The sequence below is a fragment of the Patagioenas fasciata genome, chromosome 2 (assembly GCF_037038585.1).
Source record: "Patagioenas fasciata isolate bPatFas1 chromosome 2, bPatFas1.hap1, whole genome shotgun sequence".
NCBI classification, from domain to species: Eukaryota; Metazoa; Chordata; class Aves; order Columbiformes; family Columbidae; genus Patagioenas; species Patagioenas fasciata.
The window spans coordinates 50,000,532-50,022,520 of NC_092521.1; the positions used below are offsets into that span (position 1 = coordinate 50,000,532).

The window sequence follows — 21,989 nt, forward strand, 5'->3', positions numbered from 1 at the left end:
CCAGTTCCATTCTGTATCCAATAAAAACTTAAATGTGGGCCATCCAATAAGGAACATATATACTTCTAAGCACGAAGTAGGTCAGCTGATTTCAGTTTCGCAATGATGTTTTTTGGTAGATTGTGGTCTAAACTGACAGAAATTAGCTGTAAGGGTCATAGTCTTAAACTCTCCACATGCAGCTAATTTATCATTTTGGAACTAAAACCGAACTAAACTGGATCAACCACAAGAACAAAAAAGTTCATTAAACAAACCGAAATCTTGGTCTAAGGTTACATGTGTGGTAAGACTCAGGAGAAGTATATATACAGGTAACTTAGACCTTGGTTAAGAATATTTCTTCCCTTTTAGCCACCATCCAGTTGTGCGCTGGCTACAGCACTGTACAGTTGTCTTTCGTAGAGCTAGAGAAATCTGAAAGCTTTTCTACAGAGTAATAACTGCTGGTGGGTTTTAGGAGCCTCCTGGCTGAAGAGGATTAGTGAATTCTCACATTTTCTCCTGCCATACCTGCATTCAAATAAAAAGGGTATGTTAAAATGAACTCTGCTCTATTATGTGATTTTTTTTTTCTGCTGGAGGATACCTCCAGAAACTGCTTGGGCTTGCTTCAGCGCTGCTTCGAGCAGTAAAAAACATTCCTAATCTCAGGAGTTTATCTGGCTCACACCATCTACAAATTAACCACATCACATGGTTATTTCCTGGAAGTATGAAATAAATACCAGCAACAGACTTGCATTTGTAAAAATACCTATTACAGGCAGTTCAGAACAACATGAAAATTTGCTTTCAACACTTACTGGAAGTTGTACTTGGTAATCCAGGGAGAAGATCCACAAGAATCAGGTCTGAGAGTATCAGCATATTAGCTGATTCTCCTGTGCATGTCTTCTGCCAGCCTAGTAAGTAAAATCAGAACAGAAATATGATAAGGGCCTGTGTTTGCTGCACTGCTTTCCAGACAGTGTTGAGGAGTAACTTTCTCAAAAAGTGCACCAGGGCTTCATACAAGCTAGTAGGAAACAAATTTTTAGTTTCTGCCCAATTACTTAGTTAACAAACAGTCATTAAACATTTAACTGCCTGAAAACATACATGCAACCTGAGATGTATCATTTATTACTTCACTAATCATTCCCATGGATGCTTCCTTGCTATGTTTTATATCTCAAATTTGACCAGTACGCTCTAGTCTGAAGAGGAAGGGAAAAAAAGTGTCTGTTCAATAAAGAGTGATGTTTCATGGAGCACAGCAATATAAAAGCCCAGTAATTCTTGTCCCTTTTCAAGTCTGAAAAGTTTTTTGAAAGGTCTTCCTTAGTTCAGCCCTGGATAGACCACTAGCAACCTAGGTCAACCGTGCAGAGGCAGAAAGCGGAGCAGAAAGGTGCTACTTCTATTCCCTCAGCTGCCAATGGCACCTTGCAAAATGAGATTACCTAGCAAAATTATCGGCTCCTCGGTTGAATAGTTGCTAATGATGACAACAGCCACAATATTGTGTTTCTTCTTCTTCAAATAATGGCAATGAAGCACGGTATTATTTCAAAATTTCCAGCTGAAATTCTTCTAGTCACAGGTTTGGTTGTGTGCAGCAGTGAATTCAACTAGCAGAAGATCCCCCTCTAAATAAGTTTCCCAGGAAGCACTACAGCCTTACAGCTTCAAATTCTGCAGTCAGGTTGCCCCATGTCAGAATATGGGATGATGTAAAATACACTATGCTGTGAAAATCAGTGACCAAAATGTTCACTGAGTTCTGTGCAAGGCTGTTTGCCAGTGAGTTCAGCTCCAACAAGGGAAGTGTTTCATGCTTTCTGCATCACTAATTTCAGAAGGTTATGTGAAAAAGGAAAGACATGGGGAAAAAAAATAAATGTGCTCAAAACAGAAAGAACCCTTGATATCAGCAACACTGTTTTTCTTATTTCCGCTCTTCAAAGTCCAAAATGCACTATGTTATTGCTCTGGGATGTGCAAGGAGGCAAAACATCAGTGAAAAACAGACACTCCTTGAAGACTCTGGAAGCAGGGGGAGTGTAGTGATCCTGACCAGGAGACCACTGTTCATCCAGGAGCCAGTAATCCACAGATCCACAGATCAGTCCACCTGAGCGGGTACAGGTCTGTGCTGGGATGCCCTCAGCCATGCGGTGATGTGCACAAATCTCTTTACTGCGAGCTGAACTCGGCCAGCTCCATGTCACAGAGGAGCCTGAGGGCAGCTCCAGCTTGGTGCAGACGATTACACCACCTGCATGGCCTTGCCTTTATCTAGAAGTGCAGCAAGGAGTTCTCAAGTCAACGTCCTTTATTAATAACTGGTTTCTTGTAAGAAAATTTAAACAGCTCAAGTGATCAAGGAGGTACATCCCTCCACAGGTGAGATCTGTGCAGTGGGAGAAGTCCATCCAGGGTCAGACCAATGCTGCAGGAATGTGAGGTTCACAGTACCTGAAGGGACAAAAGATTTACTGTATTACCCTTCTCCATTCTGTCTTTTTAGAACGGGTGTTTTCTTAAGCCATTTGTTGTCCGGCCTTTCTTACAGAGATTCAGAAAAAAATACCCTGCACTGTCCCTCTCAATTCATTGCACCTGCTCCCTGCTGCAGAACAGGGAGCTACAGCGTAACTAACTGGCTGAAGGGTAAAGCTCTGTGCTATAAACTGTGCTGTACTGGAATGGGTTATAGAGTACAGCGATGCTGAAACTTTCATTTTATAACAAAAATGTATCAGGAATAGTGTGGCCAGCAGGACTAGGGAAGTGATTGTGCCACTGTACTGAGCACTGGTGAGGCCCCACCTTGAATCCTGTGTTCAGTTTTGGGCCCCTCATCATAAGAAGGACATTAAAATACTAGAGAGACTGCAGAGGAGGGTGACAAACCTGGTGAGGAATCTGGGACCCAGTTCTGATGAGGAGCAGCAAAGGGAGCTAGGGCTGTTTAGCCTGGAGAAAAGGAGGCTGAGGGGAGACCTTATCACTGTCTGCAACTACCTGAAAGGAGGTTGTAGCATGGAGGGGGTTGGTCTCTTCTCCCAAGTAACAAGTGATAGAACAAGAGGAAATGGCCTCAAGTTGTGCCAGGGGAGGATCAGATTGGATATTAGGAAAAATTTCTTCACAGAGGGGTTGTCAGGCATTGGAACAGGCTGCCCAGGGAAGTGGTGGAGTCACTATCCCTGGAGGTGTTTAAAAGGCATTGAGATGAGGTTCTTAGGGATGCGGTTTAGTGCTAGAGTTAGGTTATGGTTGGACTCAATGATCCTGAGGGCCTCTTGCAACTGAAATGATTCTATGAAATTATAATAAATATGATGAAATAATATTAATATTTTATACAGTACTTGTGTATGTAAATATAATACAACATAGGAAAAGGGACAGGTACTTGGTTTTATTGTGAGGTTGCTAGGAGCAGTTATGGCATTGTGAAGGATGCCTCAAAGGCAGAAACAAGAGGAAGCAATAAAGGGAAAGAAGCTTAGACTGATGGCAGTGGCTGAGAGCATAAGAAAATATATTAAAGTGGGCATAAAACTGCTAGTGCTCTGAAAGTAAGGAAGCAACTTGAAGACCTGATCCTAAGGAACATCAATGTGATCCTTCACTGAAGTCTCTCAGATGTCATATACTTATTGCTGGAGCATCCCTGTAAGCAGGTCTCAACTTAGATACATTAATTTCTAGTAAATATAGCTAGCGTGTTATCTCTTAAGAAGGTTCATTAGACAATACTTGTATCCCATTTTCGGTTTTTTGTAAACTAATTTAAAGTAATGAAAAGCAGGAGAAGTCCAAACACAGTAAATTTGTGTTATTTCTACAGGTGTGGAACTGTTCCTTTTCTTCTTTTGCTATTTCACTCTAAAAACATCAAAAATACATGGAGCTACAGACAATACAGAAAAAAAATGAAGTGTGCTTCATTATTTATGTCCCAAGAGTTTCACAAGAATTTTTCAGGTTTCAACTTGCTGACTTTTGGAACAGAAGTTTCACCCTAATCTTTTGAGGTAGTTTCTCATGGCACCTGTGGCCCCTGCCCTGCCTTTTCAGCATGTGACACAGACTCAGTCATGCCTCAACACCACAAAGCTTCTCTGCTGCCTTAGTAAGTTCCTGTAGGACTTCAAAGGCACTGCAGGAGTTTTCAAAATGCAAAACCCCTCTCAGGCACGAAAGTCAGAAAAACAAGGTGCCAGCTATTGGGTTCAGGGGAAAGGTCTAGTAGAGGGTAAGGGCAGGATGAACAGATGGGAAGGAGTGAGAGTCATGAGGATGGAGCCAGACTCTTCTCAGTGACAACCAATGATAGGACAAGGGGTAATGGGTGCAAACTGGAACACAAGAGGTTCCACTTAAATTTGAGAAGAAACTTCTTCACAGTGTGGATGACAGAACACTGGAACAGGCTGCCCAGGGAGGTTGTGGAGTCTCCTACTCTGGAGACATTCAAAATCTGCTTGGACACATTCCTGTGTAACCTCATCTAGGTGTTCCTGTTCCGGCAGGTGGATTGGACTAGAGGTCCCTTCCACACCTGACATTCTGTGATTCTGAGTGGTGGACCAGAGGGCCCTGAAGCTAGGGAGTGCTTCCCTTCTTGTCCCCAGTTGTACCAAAACTCTCGCTCTCTTAGGTTGCTTTTGGGCACGCTGTTCTTAGGAGCAGCGCATATTTCTACAACTTCCTCTTACTCGCACCACATTAGTACGGGAGACTGATTTCCAAGGACACTGTTTCTCCCCTCTGGTGATACATCATTCTTGTACCGTCATTGTGTTCCTTTAGGGCCGTTCTGTCCAACCCCTCTGCACCTCTGTGACCCCTGGTCACCGTCCCCACGTTCCCGCCGCCTGTCCCACAGCCGCTCACACAGCTCCCTCAGCCGCGGCGCGGCCCGGAAGGCTCTCTGGGCAGGAGGCAGCCAAAGACCAGCTCGGGTCGTGGCGGGAGGCAAACCGGGGCCAAAACAGGGCAATATCCGCCGGGCAGCCCCGGGGTCACAGTGCCGTCGCTGTACCGCCTCAGGAAGCGCGGCCGCCGACGGCTGCGGGCGCTGAGTCCTGCATGGCTCTTCGAGCAGGTCCCGGCAGCCTGAGGTGAGCCCGGAGCCCCCGAGACCGGCCCCACGCGTACAGAACGGCTCTCCCTCCTCCTCCTCCTCCCACTCGGCCCTGCGGGCGAGAGGGAGGCGGTGGCCGGGAGCCCCGCGGGGCGGGCCCGTGACGGGAGGGTGGGGCCGTGACGGGAGAGGTGGAGCCCTGCCCCGCCCCTCCGGGAGCCCGCACGGCCCACCCTGCGCGGCGGCGGGGGGTGTTGTGGGGGAGCGGCCCGCGCTGCTGCCGGTCACGTGCGGGGCCGGTGCGTATAACCCAGCGGCGACGGCGGGCGGTTCGCGCGTGGGGCGGGAAGCGGCGGCAGGAGCGGCGAGGAACGGAGTGGCTGGCGGTGTGTAAGCCCACCCGCCCCGGGCGTGTTTCCTTCCGCGACGCGTGGTGGGGGGCGGGGGCGGGCACGGCAGGCGACGCGCCCTCCCGCTGCGGCGTTTGTGTTGTCGCTGCCGTTATCGTGTCTCCGGGTCTCCGTTCTCCCCGGCCTGCTCCCGAACCGGCGCCGCCCGCCCGTGCCCGCGGGGCGGAGGCGCCAAGTTCAGCCACAGCCGGCTGCGAGGGGCACGGCGGGACTAGCAGGGCGGGCCGGGCCGAGCAGGGGAGGCCTGCGGGGCCGGCGCTGCGTGAGGAGTGCGAGCCCCGGCCGGGCCACTCGCCACAGAGCGCCCCGGCTAGCTGGCCACCTCTCAGCTGCCGCCAGCAGGGTGTCTGGGGTTGGGGTGGAGGTGTCGCTGCTTCCCCTCTCAGAGCCTTTCACAGCGTGGCCCGGCAAGCTGCCCGGTGTGAGGCTGGGCAGTCGGAGCAGGGGCAGCGAGGGTGCCGAAGGGGGACTCTGCCCTTGGGGAAGCGCTGTGAGCCCTTCCTCCTGTCTCTTCCTCTTCCTCCGACAGCTGGTGGCCGGTGCCTCCAGGTGTGTTTGTCCGCGGCCGGGATCTGAGTGCACCTTTCCTGTAGACAAGGAACGCATTTGCTGTGATGCATAAGCCTTTCGCTTTAAAAAGTGTTTAGTTACCGGCACTGAAACAAACTGCTCGATTCCAGGCGCATGTAGAAAACTCTAGCAGTTCTCCTGAAGTCTTTTTTTTTTTTTTTCTTGGAACTGTGCTTGCCTGCTGATCTGGTGAGATCTTGTACTTATTCAGAGCTTATTCAGACTCCTGGGCTGAAAGAAGGTCTTTGATGCAACAGGACTAAGCTATGTGCAGGAAACAACCAGGAGATGCCTAAGAATGAGGATTAGTTTAAATAGCTATTGCTTTGACAGTGATATCAAACAGGTATTGTGTTGTTGCATCCATATTGCTACTGAGCAGACAGTAACTTGATTTTGTATAGGTGGTGTTTTCACATGAAGCACCATGAGACTGTCATAGAAGCATGTTCTACTTCTAACTTCTAGAACCCTTTAACTGAAGATTAAATTAATTACTTCTAGATAATATCACTCATGTTTCTAGTACTGCAGCTTTCTTCTTGAAGCAACTCCTGTCACTGCAGTGTGTTGTGTGGGTTTGTAGACAGGTTCTGTCTGTTTGTGTGGTTTTCTGCATTTTGTCCTCTACTCCTTTATGATCATCACATCATAATGTGTGCATGCTGGGACACATGAGAACTCTTCCTGAACAAGTATCATCCTTTCCTACAGGAATCTAGTTTTCACTGCTGGAGGGAGATCTCTTGAAATACTAGCCAGTGCTGTGTTTTTTGCCAAGCTTGCTATTTGTCATGAATAGAAAGCTTCCTGTGCAACCAGTAGCTGCTGACTCAGAGTCTTAAATTGGGCTATACCAGTACTGCTTCTGCTGCTTGTCAAGCTCCAGCAGACTGAAAACCAGCCGTGTTTTGGTTAGTGCATATTGTTGCTGTTCTCAGTTGTGTACATGGCAGGAGGCCTCAGCAGGAGAAGAAATAAAAGCAAAAACAAGTGGGTCTTATCAGCACTGCTGCCTTGTGGGCAGGGATGGTGCTTTAAGTCTTCATAGACTGCTTTGCGAGAAAAGCATATTTTTTTATGTGCTCCTAGAAGCTGGGTGAAGTTTGTATATTGGTAGTTAGGTGGCCTTTCATGGCTACGTATTCTGCAAACTCTCTTAGGCAGGCATGCAGGCAGAGTGGTAACTTAGACTCTCCACTCTGTGTTGGAAACAACTCCTGTGTGAAGGCACATTCTGCAATAGTGCGAGAAGATCACTCTGACGTAGGTCTAGGAAGAAGATACAGTGGAGCATCTCAGTGCTATTCTTTATACCTTCTTAAAGGTTAAGATCCAGTTAGCAATGAAGTACTGCTCCAGTAGTGCTAATGAGTTCAACAGAAGTGCCTTGGAGTCATGTCTTGGCTGTATAGGAGGCACTAAATATTGTTCTTGTGTTGTTTACTCATGGTATACTGGTGACTGCAGAGCCTGGAGTACAAGGCACGAAGATGAGCTGTGAAAGGCAGTTTATCCCATATCAGCTCATTAATGGAGTAAGGTAATGATGGCAGCACCACTGACTGAACAGATGTTTGCTCCGGTAAGTGCCTAGTAACTTTGCATATAGGCAGCACAATTTATATAGATTAACCTGCTAGTAGTATCTCATGATTAATAAATCCAAACTAAACTATTAAGTTTCTCCCTCGCTGTTGATGGTCTGGCTCAGAACTTCAAAGCTGGGAGACAGGGATTTTGGAGCTCTTTTGGTGGTGCGTCATGTAATCAAACTCTCATCTACGAGAGAGTGCAGGTGTATGAAGTACACTTGTAAGTGTGTAGCATTTGAGTGCCTCTGTATTGATTTCTTCCAGTACTCTAAATTTGCCCCTCAAACTTCTGTTGGTAGCTCCTCATCTCCATTTTAGAGAAAATCCTATTGCTTAAAACTGTTTTCAATATTATACTAAGTTCTGTTAAGAGCCCCTTTGCTGCCAGCTTCATTTAGGCAACTTCATTTAGCTTGTTAGCTAAAACTTCAGGTTCTGTATCACTTGTCTGATGAGTAACTGCACACAGATTCACTTTCCAGCCCCAATTGTAGGAACATTTTCCCACGAATGATCCCTCTAAATATGACTAATGTCCAGACAGTCATTCTTCTGCATCACTGCATGCTTCAAGCTTACAAAGTGTATTTGAAATTGGAGGCTTGGCCTAAACAGCAGATTCTTTAGGGACTGAACCAGTGAAGCAGACAGACCTTTCTTAGCCATGTTACTGTGCATGTCACTACTGCTAATGTTTGATTTAAGAGTACAAATAAATCTGTGATTTTAACCTCATGACTGTTTGGGGAGAGAAAAATCCTGCAAGTAACTTTACAGAGTGATTCAACTTTCCATGTATCTTGAGCTGTTTAAGATTCTGCACGTGTGTAACTTGCCTTGCTGCATACGAGAGTTGTGCATTTGGATTAACTTCTTGTTCCCTTCCGAAGCTGTCTTTTCTTTCTTCTCATCAATATCAAATGGAAACTACAGGTTCTTAGCGTGTTGAAAGCGCATTGTTATTCAAACCTGCTGTGTATGTGGGATGTTGACAAAAGATATGGGGTAATGATAGGACTATGTTTCTCTCATCTGAGACATTTCAGAGATTGCTAAAGAAATGTTGTGTGGGAAGGGGTGAAAATGAAGGATGAGCTCTACTGTTTTTTTCCCCATCCCTGATGGGTAACCCAGCAAAATGAGCTCTGGCTATCCTCTTAGCTTTTGTCTGTATGAATCTCAGTACTGCATTCTGTGTCTGCCTGAAACAGTATCACTTGGTTTCAGAGAAAGTATTACAGACTGGTAATACATTGACATATTTGATTTTGATCTTGCTCTAGACACTGGTAGAACAGATTCACTGAGGAAAATTATACCTGCCTGAGTAACAACAAACTGTTCTGTGTTGCTTCAGACAAGTGGATAGACTCCTGTTTGAAGGAGAAGGTAGCTGCAGGGCTTGAAGGATTACTAGAAGAACTAGGATTGGTGTTCTGTTTTCTGTTTTTTGTTTGGTGGGGCGGGGGGAGGGAGGGGGGGGATGTGTTTCTAGGGGGGGTTTGGTGGTTGGTTTGTTTGTTTTTCCCCAGCATATCTCAAAAGCAGGCACAAATGAGAGTGTTGTCTAACCACTGCTGGAGAATGAGTTTGTACCCCATGTCTGTGGTAGGTTGCAGGTGACTGATGCAGCCCATTCTTCTGAAATGTACTAAAAAGGGCTTGCTTAGTCATTCTGGTTAATTCTTTGAAAATGGATTCCTTCTCTTTGCTGATTGCCAAAGCTCTAGCAATATGAAGAAGAGTTTTCCCATAACTTTTGCTCAATCTACCCTGTTCTAGGCTTCTGTCTTCTATTACAAGATCTTGCACTGTTAACTGGCTTTTAATTGCTTTCTCAGTGTTCTCACTGTCTCTTTTCTTGCTGAGTGGCTTCTCATCCAAAGGTAGTTGAAGAGCTCCTGGCATCTATTTTAGCTATGAGCATGCATGGTGCAATAAAGCTGCCTGTCCAATGCAGCGGAGTGTAAACAGTTTGTGAGACTGATCAAAGCCTCTGCTAGTATTGGAAAACTATGTTAGGCCAGTAATGTGCTTGGCAGTCATTAACTGACTTCAGAAATCTAGATTCTGCAGGATCTGGTAAACCTAGCGTGTCAGGTGAAGATGCTAAACCGGAGACACTAAATTTTGGCAACCTCTTACTGTTGTTTTCAGCAGCAATAAATTGTGTATTGCAGCACAGGGTTTTGAGGCTGCTTTTATAATTACTTCTTGACAGCTCTTAAAAGCAATGTATTTAAATAGGACATTAAAATTGTCTTTTGTCTGTGCTGAGCTGTGCTGCATCTGGGTCTAGTTGTTGTAAGAACCTTAAAAAAGAAGGGGGGGGGGAGGAACTTCACATTGTGATTCTGTGGAAAAGGATGTGTTAAGGCTTCACTTAATAACTCTGTTCTGCAAGAGACCTAGTTAGTAGCAGCGTCACTTACCCAAAGATCTCAGGTTCTCTGTCAAAAAGAGAGCTGTAAAAATAGCCATGACCACAGGCTTGGTTTTCTCCCTTCTTTGAAAGATGTAAATACTTTTTTTTTTTTTGTAGTTCAAGAGCAGTGGTAAAATGAGAATTAGCTAGTGATGCTTTTTAGTCACGTGTTAACTTCTTTATATTGTACTATTGTGTTTCTTAAAGATAAGGTAAAATCTACAAAGTTGTTTGTCTTACTTTAAGTCAAGATTAGAGAGGATAAGGTATCCTGAGTTCAGGAGCTGATAGTACCAGTAACTGATGGGTAATTGGACCTCCATGTGAACACATTCTTTTCCTGGAGTTGGCAGCCAAAATAAGTCTCAGTTAATTCTGAAGAAATACTTGGGCTAATAGGCACACGTAACTTCCCCTCCCTCATTACCTCTGGAAACCCTAAGGGGTAAAGATGAAAACCTTACAAGGAAAAAATAAATGCTTACTGGTTATGCTTGTAGCAAAGCTTACCTCATTTGTGGCATAGAGTTCCAGCTCACAAGCTACATTTAGAACCCAGAAAACCAAGAAGCAAGAAAACATAGGTATTTTAACTGCTTTGTATGAGGAATTTTAATGCTTCTTAGTGGCATAACTGAGTGCTGGACTGGTGAAAGCAGTTTGTGCATTAAATGTGTTCCACAAAGGAAATAATTCTTTCTCATACTAGTGTTAGTATTAAATAAGGGAGAAAAGTGACATAATATTAAACCATAATGTATAACAGCATAAGACATTGCAAAATCAGTTCTTTCATATCTTTATTAGAGATGAATACTGAAGCAGAACAGCAGCTTCTCCATGATGCTAGAAATGGAAATGCTGAAGAAGTTAAACAGCTGTTGAATACCATGGACAAAGGAGAAATAAGCTTTGATATCAACTGTAAAGGTTAGTAGCCTTCCTCAAATGTTTGTAATCTTACTGTTGAAGTCACATTAGTGAAACTGTTACTGATAGTGTAATCTTGCTTTCTTTGTAGTGCTCAACAGAATAATAAAAAAACCCACTTAAATAGCTGCTTTTACCCTGTGACTTAAGGCTGTACTTGCATAGGGGAGAGGTCATAAAAGCAGAGTACAGATAATTGCACAGAAAAACTGAGTAATTTGCAGAAGCTAGAAGTGCCAACAAGGCAAAGAGTTAGTACCTCTTTTTGCCTGTGTTCAGGCTTATGCCAACTTTGGAGATTTATAATACTAAAAAAAAATCAGAACGTGGTGCCTGGGGATGGTTCAGGGTGGTGAAAAGCCTCTGTCTAGGTTGCAGAGATCAGGTCATTTATTTGTGCTCTGCTAGGTGTGAGTTTTATTTCTATATTTTTTTAGGACCATATTTCATTACCATGTAGTAGGAACAGCTACGTCTCTTGCCACTTGCAGAAATGGTTGGGAAAAATGTGTGCTTTTTACCGTTAGCAGTATATTAGGTTACTTAGGAAAATAAAGTCAAACTGCCAGTTGTCTGGGTCTTTGACCAGCATTAAAGTTTTGCACAGGCATAGCAAACATAGTTATGGCTAAGGAACTTGCTTGCTGAGCATTAAGCTTCAATCTGGGGCTGGATTTGCAAGCTTACTAGCAATTGCAGACTGTCCTATTTCTTTGTTCATTTAGTAGCTTTATATTTCTCTTTATTTACATGAGTGTGTTTCTGGTTGCTTCAAAAAAGTAGAGGTGTTTCCTACTCTTTCTACACAGGCTGACATTCTTTGTTCAGTATTTAACTGTTAAGCAGGGAGAGGGAGAGCAACTATGCTTTCTCTCAGCCATGACAGAGGGAACACCTTGCCCTAAAGAGCAGCAAAGCCTACTATCCGAACAAGCCCTATCCATTTCCCAACTCTAGTTCTTAATCATCAGTTTACTCATCCTTTTGTTTGACTACTCAGCCATGTCTGTGTTTTCCCAATAGTTAATGTGCTTACCTCAGGAAAAACAAAGCTGTAAAACCCAAACCCTTGCTGCTATATCTTCAGGGAGCTAGTTCATAATTTCAAGGGGAACTAGACAGCTTGACAGAACTAAAGACTTCCACCTTCACAAGTATGTCCATTGCAAATATTCAAGATGCTGTGTGTAGTACCTAAACAGGTGGAATAAAAGTACCTTCAGATTCATGCAACAGTACCCATAAATAAGTTGCTGAAGTCTCATGCTTAGAAGAGATTTCAGAGCTTCTCAGATGTGTTCTTAAATGTAGTCTGAACATCAAGAAAGCATAATGACATGGCATAATCTGCAGTCCTGTATTATAGCAAGCAAACTGGCTTCTAGTCAACCTTTCTTCTCAAAGTCAAGTGTTAATATTGTGAAAGTCTGCAGCACAGACTCAGTTAATAAAGGGAAAGATAGGTGCTGCTTAGCTGGTAATCTTCCAGTTTAGCAATACATGGCCAGCCAGCAAATACATACTTGTTAATAGGAGATCTAGGAAGCCAGAGGGACTGGGCTTGTGGTAGTTTAGGTTAAACAGAATAATTCTGTATGGAATCTGTACACAGTGAAATTTTTGCTTTCTAAGTTCTGATTCTTCTAAATGTTAAGAGGACACAAGTGTAAGTAAAGTGGGGGAACTGTTCTGATTGTGTGAAACTTCAGAGTTAAATCTCTGTTCTTCCACAGTCACTCTTCAGAGACTGACTGTCTTAATCACTCTGCTTCCATAGAGTACTCCATTGGAAGTCATCTAATGCAAATTCCAGCCAAGCAACCTCTGCAGTATAACTACACCTGCTGTCCTGCCTCCTCACTAGCAAAACCACTATGTCTTGCTGCAAATCCTGATCTGTTAGGTACTACCAGATAGTAATGGCATAACCACATGATGATTAACTAAAATACAGGCTGCAGACTGTAACTGACTTTTTGTAACCCTCAGTCTTCCTTCTCTTCCTTACAGCCTCTTGTCCTTCTGTCATTACCTTCAGGATAATTGGGTATACCTGGAAAGTCAGGGTATGGGGAATGTCTTCAATGCTGCAGCAGTTCCTTCAGGACTTGCATCTAATATGGCAATGACACTTCGCTTGGAATAAAGTACTTCTGGACCAGATGGGAGGCTGTACTGGAACTAGTGTAAAATTCCCCCAGAGTGTGCCTTGGGAGACATAAGTCCAACAAACTAAAGTGCCTGGGTGTCAAAACTTGTAAAACCTGCCTTTTCTTTCTAAGAGTGAGCTTATACTTGAGGCTGTCCTCTAGATTCAGAAGTGTGGAGTCTGACGAGAGTGATTGCAAACATCCTGACTTCAGCCACAGTGAAGGAAGTGGAAATAAATCCAGGCTTCTCCTGCTTGTTCTATTGTAACTGGATTCTAGCCTGTCAATGCTTGCAGATAAGCAAGACTTGCTTGATTCATATCCAGCCAAATGATGTGAACTTCCATTTCCAGTTTTCTCAGTTCACTGGTTTCAGAAGAAGGGATCCATATTAAAACAACACTAAACCTGTATTTCATGCCAAATGATTATATTTTCTAAGGCTGTGTTGGCTTATTTCCTTAAATACTAGAAAACAGAATATCTAGGACTTTACAGAGTAAGAAAACTGTAAAGTAAGGTCAATGGTCAGCAGTCTGTTATGCCAAAAGACACATCTGAATGACTGCACGCTAGCCTGGCAGAACACAACTGGAGATGACTGCCTAGTTTGTCTCCATTCTCTGAACAAATGGTAGCACATTAAACTTATAGCCGACTGGCATAAAGCAAAAGAACTGGATACAAGGGGTAGGAAATGTATTTTTGTTGCATTTATTCTCCTTTCCTATCCTTGCTTTCTCTTCAGTGTAATGGTGTCCTGGTTTAAAATAAATTTTTTAAAAGTGCAAACACTTGTCACTTGAAGTAACAAACACCTGAAGAGCTTGACAAGTAGCTGGTCAGCTAACATCAAAAATACAAACATTGAGTGGATGCAGAATAAGGGCTTCTGTTGCTTCAGTAAGAACTACAAATCTGGCCAGGTTCCTGATTTTCTTTTTTTCTTGACCAAATTCCTTGGCTGCAGCACTGTTTTGTCAGTGCTGTAACTAAGGACTGTCTTGGGCTAATTGAACTCAATTTGGTGCAACTCGGACCTCTTTTGTGTTCTTTGAAAGAAACTTGTTCCCTGTTAGACTCAGGGTTGATGTCAGTGTAGCACGTTATCCAGCATACGTAGCCCCAGAATTAGTGATCCACACAGCATTTTTCTGTGGTACTTGAGCCCATCAGTCACATGGAACAGGAAATCTGTTTCAGGCCAGACTGGGATAAGGGGAAGACACTAAATCTGGGGTTGGAATAACAGCAGGACTTGAAAAGAAAGAGTCAAATAACAAAAGAAATAGCCAATAGAGGGCAGAAATGTTAGCTAGAAACAGCTGTAAAAAATGGGAAAATAATTGAACTGTGAACCACATTGTAATGTTAATTTGTAATATGAGAGCAGAAAGAATGATGGAGGTGCAAGATCAGTAGTTTTCTTTTTACTTTTGCTAGTGGCTTGTCCCCTCAGGGCAAACTAATGTTATGCATGTTCCAGACTTCAGTGTTTGAGGGTACATGAAAAGGGAAAACTTAATTGTGGCAGTAACCTCAAAACCATTTCTAATGCCTTATTTTTGTTTTCCTTCGAAATACAAAGTGATTGCTTTTCAATGGCTCTTGGAATGCTGTGGGTCTGTTGCTCAGTAAAAACAAAGCACAAATCAGCTTTGCTTAGTACAGTTGTTAGAATTGGAAACTAACATGAGTTGTTAGATTAGTAACCTCTTTTCATATCTTGTTTTTAAAGAACTGATTGTAGGACAGTTCATGAATTTCATTCATACAGCCAGTCCTTCAGGACATGCTTTAAATGCTTTGTCAAGCGTAAATTATAGTTTCCTTTGCATGGTCACTTCTGTGCCTGCTTTATGCTTATAATTCCTGCAGAGGTTTGCAACTGTAGATGGTACAAGAGTTCTACCATGCACGAAGATTTCAAATCGTGATACTTAATAAGGCTATCTATTAAAATCATGTGCAAGCACAGACAACAAAAACCCCTATCATTAGGCTATTCTGTCTGTTTTGGTTTGAATCTATTTGGAAGATGGGTTGTCCTACCTCCCATTTGTGTGCAGGGTATCAAATCAAATAACCCAGGCTGGTTTTTTTGATAAAAGAAATGTGTACTTGCATGCGCTATGTTCATAGTGAATGAAAGTGAAGCTTCTTGCTACTGTTGGAAGAACAAGGTATTGCACGTAAACAAAAGTTTCATTCTCTGTCAGACTATGTGACTTTCTCTTTTCAGAAAGATTGTGTAGGTTTGAATCTAAGGTTCTCAAACTGCATTCTGATTTAGTAATTCAGATGACGTGAATTGTACCAATGCTTCCAGCCTCCTTGCTCCTCTGTTACTGTGAAGAACGATCATCCATGCCAACCTCCAAGCACATGACAAGATCTTTTTTGTATTGTGTGACCAAAACTTAATTTACCTGTTTTGTCTTTTAGGCAGAAGTAAATCTAATATGGGTTGGACGCCTCTTCACCTTGCATGCTACTTTGGACATGCTGTTGTGGTGGAGGATTTGCTGAAGGTATATTTCTCTTTGCCTCTGTGTTTAAGACAGAAGATTCTTTGTTATGCTAGAAGCAGGTAGTATTTATTTGGGTTTTTGTGAAAGGAGAAAGGTGGCTTTGTAGAGAGGTGGAGCCTTTCCTACAGTTTATCTGCACATAATATAGAGATAACTAAGCTGATTGTTAAAACTAAGGAATGAAATAGTTGCAATATTAAGATCAGCCCCATTTACAAGGACACAAAATAGTGACACTGGCAGTCTCTACAGTAGTATACAGCTGCTATCTGAAGAGTATTTACAGTTATCAGTACTCAGCTAACTTTCTCATGGGGCATGTGTGTTTGTCTGTGTAACTGTTTGAATATAGGAGATAAAGATGTGTAGGATATAGGTATGCACTTGCAAAAGCTTCAACCCTTTTCAAGCTCAGTGGATATGTGCATATGGTAAGCCATCATCTGATACTAGTAATGCAAATGCTTTGAAGGCCTGATCTAGCTTACTGAGGTATATAAAGTGTATAATTTAGGCAGTTTCACTTACTGAGTTGCAGGAAAGGTGAAAGTGTTTCAAATACAAAATAATCAGTTATACGATTGTATGTTGTGCATAGAAGCATGTCCAGAATTCTGTGTGAAGTAACTTGTATGTGTTTCTTTCCAGGCACAGGCTAACATAGTTTGACTCATTATTTCTCTTTAACATCTTTGAAAAAATGAACGATGTGATGAACTTTGAAATGATTACACTCTGTGGTCAAAGCTGAACAACTCCTATCATCTTAGCCACGTCTGTACTGCATTTGCAGTTGTTTCTGTCTGAGTTTATTTTTTTTTTACTCTCAGCTCTAAGGGTAGCTTCAACCAACCCTTTTCCTGTTTCAAGGGGTTCGCTGTAGATGGCAGGAACAAGCTCAACAGCCTCAAATACAAAGTTAGCTAATCTAAACTTGAAATTGCATTCAGAATGAAGGCCAACCAGCCATAATCATGACTCTAAAGCAGGAAGCAAAGTTGAAATTTTTTTGAGAAGTTCTTCTCTAGCCTACACACCTACTCAGTAAATGGTTTCTCAATCCAGGAGGGCTACTCAGAGTAAAAGTTTTGTCACTTAATGCATGTATCAACACTTCCAGAGTTGGAAGAATGTATGTAACTTTGTGCTTTCTTCTTTGTTGGTGTGGCTCTTGAAAGGGTATAATTTAAAGAGAAACTTGGATAATAAAAGCGGCTGTGCAGCTCTGAAAGCCGAGCATATATAGATGGCTCTGTGTACTTGTGCCAAAATGGTGTGCTCAGAGAACAAGTGAATGAGGTATCAAAAACAGAGCTCTGGAACTAGAATCTGGTTCCTTAGTTAACTTAAAGCAGGCAGCAATGACTGGCTAAGTTATGTGATCTAAATACATGTGATAAAGTTAAATATGTCCTGCCCTCTTTCTGACCCTTTGAGAGGTTAGGTAAAGCAATGTAGAAGAAATGGTTAAAAAAAGGAGAATAGGATTTATTGGCTTCCTGGAACAGTGCCTGTGCTGTTTGGCAAGCAGTCTTCATTCTGGAGAAAAGGTATGGGATGGAGAAAGTGTGTGACAAGAGGAAGGGAGACTTAAGACAAACACTGTGGAAGAGAAAAGGAAGAGGAAAGGTTAAGTTTCAGTACCATCTTAATGCTGACATGGATGTTTTCACTTCAAGTGCAAGAGCAGCAGCAGGTGCCTAGAGATAATACCACCTGTTAAATCAGGAGCACCAGGAGGCTGGTGCTACTGTGTACGTGTGCAATAATATATGTATGTATGTTATCCAGTCCACTCACTTATTTCAGTAAGCTGGTTGTGGTTCTTTCATTTTTTTCCCAACATCTCCCCCCATTAAAAACAAACTAAACCAAACCTCAAAAAGCACCCAAAACAAAAACCAAACCAACACCACCCCTTGTGTTAAAGTTGTTTTCTATATACCTTCTTCTCAAAAGTGAGAGAGATGCCTGGAAAAATGCAGGAAGCTTTTCATTTTTGAAGCAGTTTCTAGAATGCTGGTTATGTGTCTTACATATGTACTTTATCTTCATTTCTAGGATGGCTGTATTACAGTTCTGATCTGATTTACCACGAGGCCTACATTAGCGTCCTGTTCTCCCTTCCCCCCCCAGTCAGGGGAATAGCTGTGTAGTCCTTGTTGGAATGACATTCAGATGTCTTTTGGTCTTCTTGTTTAGGCTGGCGCAGATGTGAATGTGCTGAATGACATGGGGGACACTCCACTCCATCGTGCAGCTTTCACAGGACGTAAGGTAAAGTATGTTGGCTTTTTTAAGCCTCAGTCATAGAATTATTAAGGAAATACCAGCAGTAAAATCACTTAAAGATGTTTTTATGGTGTCTCAAAATGACTTATTGTCTGGTTTGGTACAGTGTGTTCAAAAGAACTAGGCACATTGCCTAGCTTGTATAGCTCTGTCCAAAACAAAAACATGGTACAAATATCTTTTATCGAAGACGGGAAAAGATTGCTCAGTGGTTTTTCTGGGTGTATATTGTCAATTAACTAGTAATTATATTCCACTGTAAGACTGTGCATCAGTTGTGTAACTAACTGATGTTCCTTTTCTTCTGCTTTTGCTGTGTGTCAGAGGAAATACAGAAGCATGTGGAAACCAGCGTAAAGATCTTTCATCTATTGCTGAAATACAATAGATTAATTTGTGTTTGCAACTGGTATGTTTGACACAGTAAAAGGAGTAGGGATTATTCTTCTTAACTAGCTGCATATTTACACAGAGAGAAACCACATTGTTTTAATTTTGGTGACTTCTGGAGAGAAGAAATATAAATGAAGACACACTGGTGCATCCATTTGATGTCTGGAAGTGCTGTTTCTTCATAGCGAAATAAAACTAAAAAGCTTTTTATAGGCTCGCAACATGAGACTAGTTTGATTGTTCCTCATGTGCTGCCATAATTCCCAAGCTTGTACTACCTCTATGGATAACCTCTTGGCCCTTCAGGAGTGACTACATAGTCTCTTATCGAAAGAGCCAATCATACTATTTTTAGCTGTCAAATTCAGAATTTGCACCAGATACATCAGCTTCTGAATTGGAGTGGGTCTGTTCAGTCACAGCTAATCTCTTCTTAGTTCATGCAGCCTGACTGATGTGAGAGAGGAGGTTGCAGTTAGTCCCACTCTTCAATCTCTCTGAAACATCCCTTCCTGTTGTCAGGAGTCAGCAGTGGTGAGAAGCCGTTACACAGCTCATCTTGCAGAATGTCAATAGCTGAAAAGCCTGATTGTGGCCTTGCCATAACAAGAGATAGATAAGCAGTTTTTTTCAAATTGTTTTCCAGGAGGTGGTGATGTTACTCTTGCAGCATAATGCTGATACTTCTATTGTTAATGGGAGTGGAGAGACTGCAAGAGAAGTTACTCATGATAAAGACATAAGGAATATGTTGGAAGGTAACCTTAATAGGTGATAGCCTGTTTGTGGGTTGTTTTATTTCTAACACTTGTACATTCTGAAAGCTGATTTTTCTCTTGGAAGTTAAAGAGGCTCAACTGAATTTTCTTTAAATTTGGTCACTTGGCTCCAGTCTGTAATACTGACAGTTGGGTTTGGTTTTGGGTTTTTTTTCCCATTATGTCTGCAAGTGACTTGGAGAGTTAAGTATCATAAATGCCAATAGTATTATTCAAGTAACTATTTCAGTCCTGTTGGGGTAACCTCTGCTACAGCTCTGAATGAGACATGGCAGTTAAAGCCTTAGCTCACTGGAAGGGGAAAAATTCAAGTAAAGAATCTAAGTGACTTTTTGTCAACAAAATCATTAAAGAGCAAAATTCTGAACAGTTTGCAAAGGTGACATAGTTTTGGATCAAGTTTAGGACTTGCTGTTACAGTCTTAGAAGTTATGTCAAAGGGGAAAAAAAAGTGAAAACCTTTCCTCTCATTTCCTCACTTTCACAGCTGTTGAAGGTGAGGGAGATGGTGTCCAAATACTTAGATAGGCTCACTGCTTAGAGTTTTAGAAAGTTCAATAATTGTGTTGCTTCCTGGTATTATTATGTGATATCCCTAAATACTGCTAAAGCTCTGTGTCCAATACCACAGCCTGTATTTGTGAAGTGATCTCTGTTCTGATTCTACCTGCACGTGCACAGATAACAGCCCTTTCTGCTGCTCACCTGCTGGATTGTTAAAGAATAGAATTTCTGTAGGATGATAGGAAGAGTAGAAGAGAAACTGCAAAGGACACAGGGAAGGTCTGCTGATGTGTCATGTAGTTCCCCTGCTTTCCCTTTGACTAGGGAGTGAGGATTGGTTATAAGTGTTTAAAAAATATGTGCATGTGTATACACACATCTTGTCAAATATTCCTTGTTTCTGAACATATTTTTGCTCTGACACAGACTTTTCTGAATAAATATTCCATTTATATCTGTCACAATACTGGAAACTCCTGTTTATCTAGGATTGTTTTGATATAGTTTCTCAAATGCTGTAATTTATATGTACTTGCTGCTTTGAGACTGACCTTAGATTTGTGTGTGTGGGTTTTTTTTTCAAAAGCGGTGGAAAGGACACAAGAAAGGAAACTGGAAGAAGAACTTTTAGGAGCAGCAAGAGAGGGGGAAACAGGGAAACTGACTGCCTTGGTAAGAATTCAAGTGCTTGTAATACTTCTGTGTCAAGTGGTTCAAGCCATAATGCAGATATAACAATGTGTGACATTAGGCCTTGCATTTCAAAATGCTGTGACTTCAGAATATTAATGCTGTTCACCATGTTATATTGGTAAGGTGCTGAACCTTCAAGGGTTTTCCAGCCTCCTTGTTGGAGGCTGTAGAAGAGTGGTTTTCAGCTGCTTTAATGTTTCTAAATACTCTTCAGTTAGTTGTAAATAGCAGTGTGCTGATTCTAGACCAACTGACTTAAGTTTTATGTTTTTGTGGATACCATAATCTCATGGGTGCTTAGGTGTTTACCACAGTATGGCATATTTTAAATTTTGAAAGTAAGCTTTTGTCATTAGCATCAGTTGTAACTGAAGTCTCTAATTTTAATCGACAGTCATCTGCACAACACAATTTCATGTTGAGTGGGACCTGAAAACTGTAAGTGTGCATGTACACCCTCACAGTAATTCAAGCTGAACAATACTGTGGTGTGGTAAGGCTATTGGAGAAGCAAATCACAGAATAATTGAGACTGGAGGGTGCCCCTGCATATAAGCTAGTGCAACTCCTGTTTGGAGAGCAGAATTAACTAGAGCACGTTGCTCAGGACCGTATCCAATTGGGTTTTGAAGCAACTTCTGAGAGGCCTGAAGAGTTTCCTTGGAAGTAAGACATATGTGGTACGGAACATTTTCTACCTAGTTAGCACCTGTAGTAAAACATTCTAAAGCATCAATGTAGTCTGAATGCTTCTACTTACTTCTAATGGAAAATTCACAAATGTGAGATTTGTATATTGAGAAACTTTGTTCTTTTCTGCCTAGAAGCCAGAAGGCATACCTGTTCAAAATTTATTTCCATCATCTAAATTTCTCTTCTAGTTTGAAGAGGCCTTGTCTTTCTAACTTGCATGGAAACTGTTTTTAAATCTTTGGTTATCCTTGTAATTTTTATATGTACTTTTTGTATTGTCCTATTTGAAATGGAGAGAGAACCAGAGCTGTACACAGTACTTGAGATGTGGAAGAACCGTGCATTAATACATAGGGATCATTGTACTAATTGTAATTAATACACTGGCATAAGTGATCTGTTCCTGATTCTGGTCATTTGTAACACTTGTCATTTGATGTTGCCTGTGTGCTGACTAAGTCTTAAACTGATATGGAAAAAAATTAGAAAAAAGGTGACTCCTCATAGAAATCTGTCATTGAAGAACTGTGCTTTCTCTCATGTGGCATGTGACCATGCATGCACATGCAACTCTTCCTGTAGACATTTTAATTTCTAAGTGGTTTTTCTAATATTTAGTATAATTGAGCTACCTATATCTGAAGATAGCTATATATTGACCTCTAAAACTTTTTGAAGTACTTACCACATTTTTGAGCCCCAGGCACTTTTAAAGTCATAACAGGTTTGTCTTGGAAGTCTTCACTGAGTACTTGGGACCTGTGACCATTGAACCACAATTTTAAAACTTCTGTTGACTCTTGAGGAAGTCCAAAGAACTTTCTCCACTTAGAGCTATATGGTGTAAGCCTCTTTGACTTCCTACTTTCAGGTGAATAACTCTGTGGAGAATTTGTGTAGCTCTTCTGAACTGCCCGTTATCTTAAGAATTCCTTACACTTTGC

General features: G+C 42.0%; 1 protein-coding gene across 5 annotated transcripts in view; it reads left to right on the forward strand.

Annotated features, from left to right (window-relative positions):
- The first annotated feature begins 5,281 nt into the window (after nt 1–5,281).
- OSBPL1A (oxysterol binding protein like 1A) overlaps nt 5,282–21,989 on the forward strand; it is a 75,855-nt gene continuing 59,147 nt past the window's right edge. The window contains exons 1-6 of one of the 5 annotated variants that reach the window (XM_065830662.2): nt 5,282–5,379; nt 10,888–11,010; nt 15,606–15,691; nt 17,894–17,968; nt 19,023–19,134; nt 20,246–20,331. In XM_065830662.2, coding sequence (XP_065686734.1) covers nt 10,890–11,010; nt 15,606–15,691; nt 17,894–17,968; nt 19,023–19,134; nt 20,246–20,331 — 480 coding nt within the window. In that variant the 5' untranslated portion in view covers nt 5,282–5,379; nt 10,888–10,889. The other 4 variants (XM_065830661.2, XM_071804184.1, XM_071804183.1 and 1 more) reach the window with 4 other exon arrangements.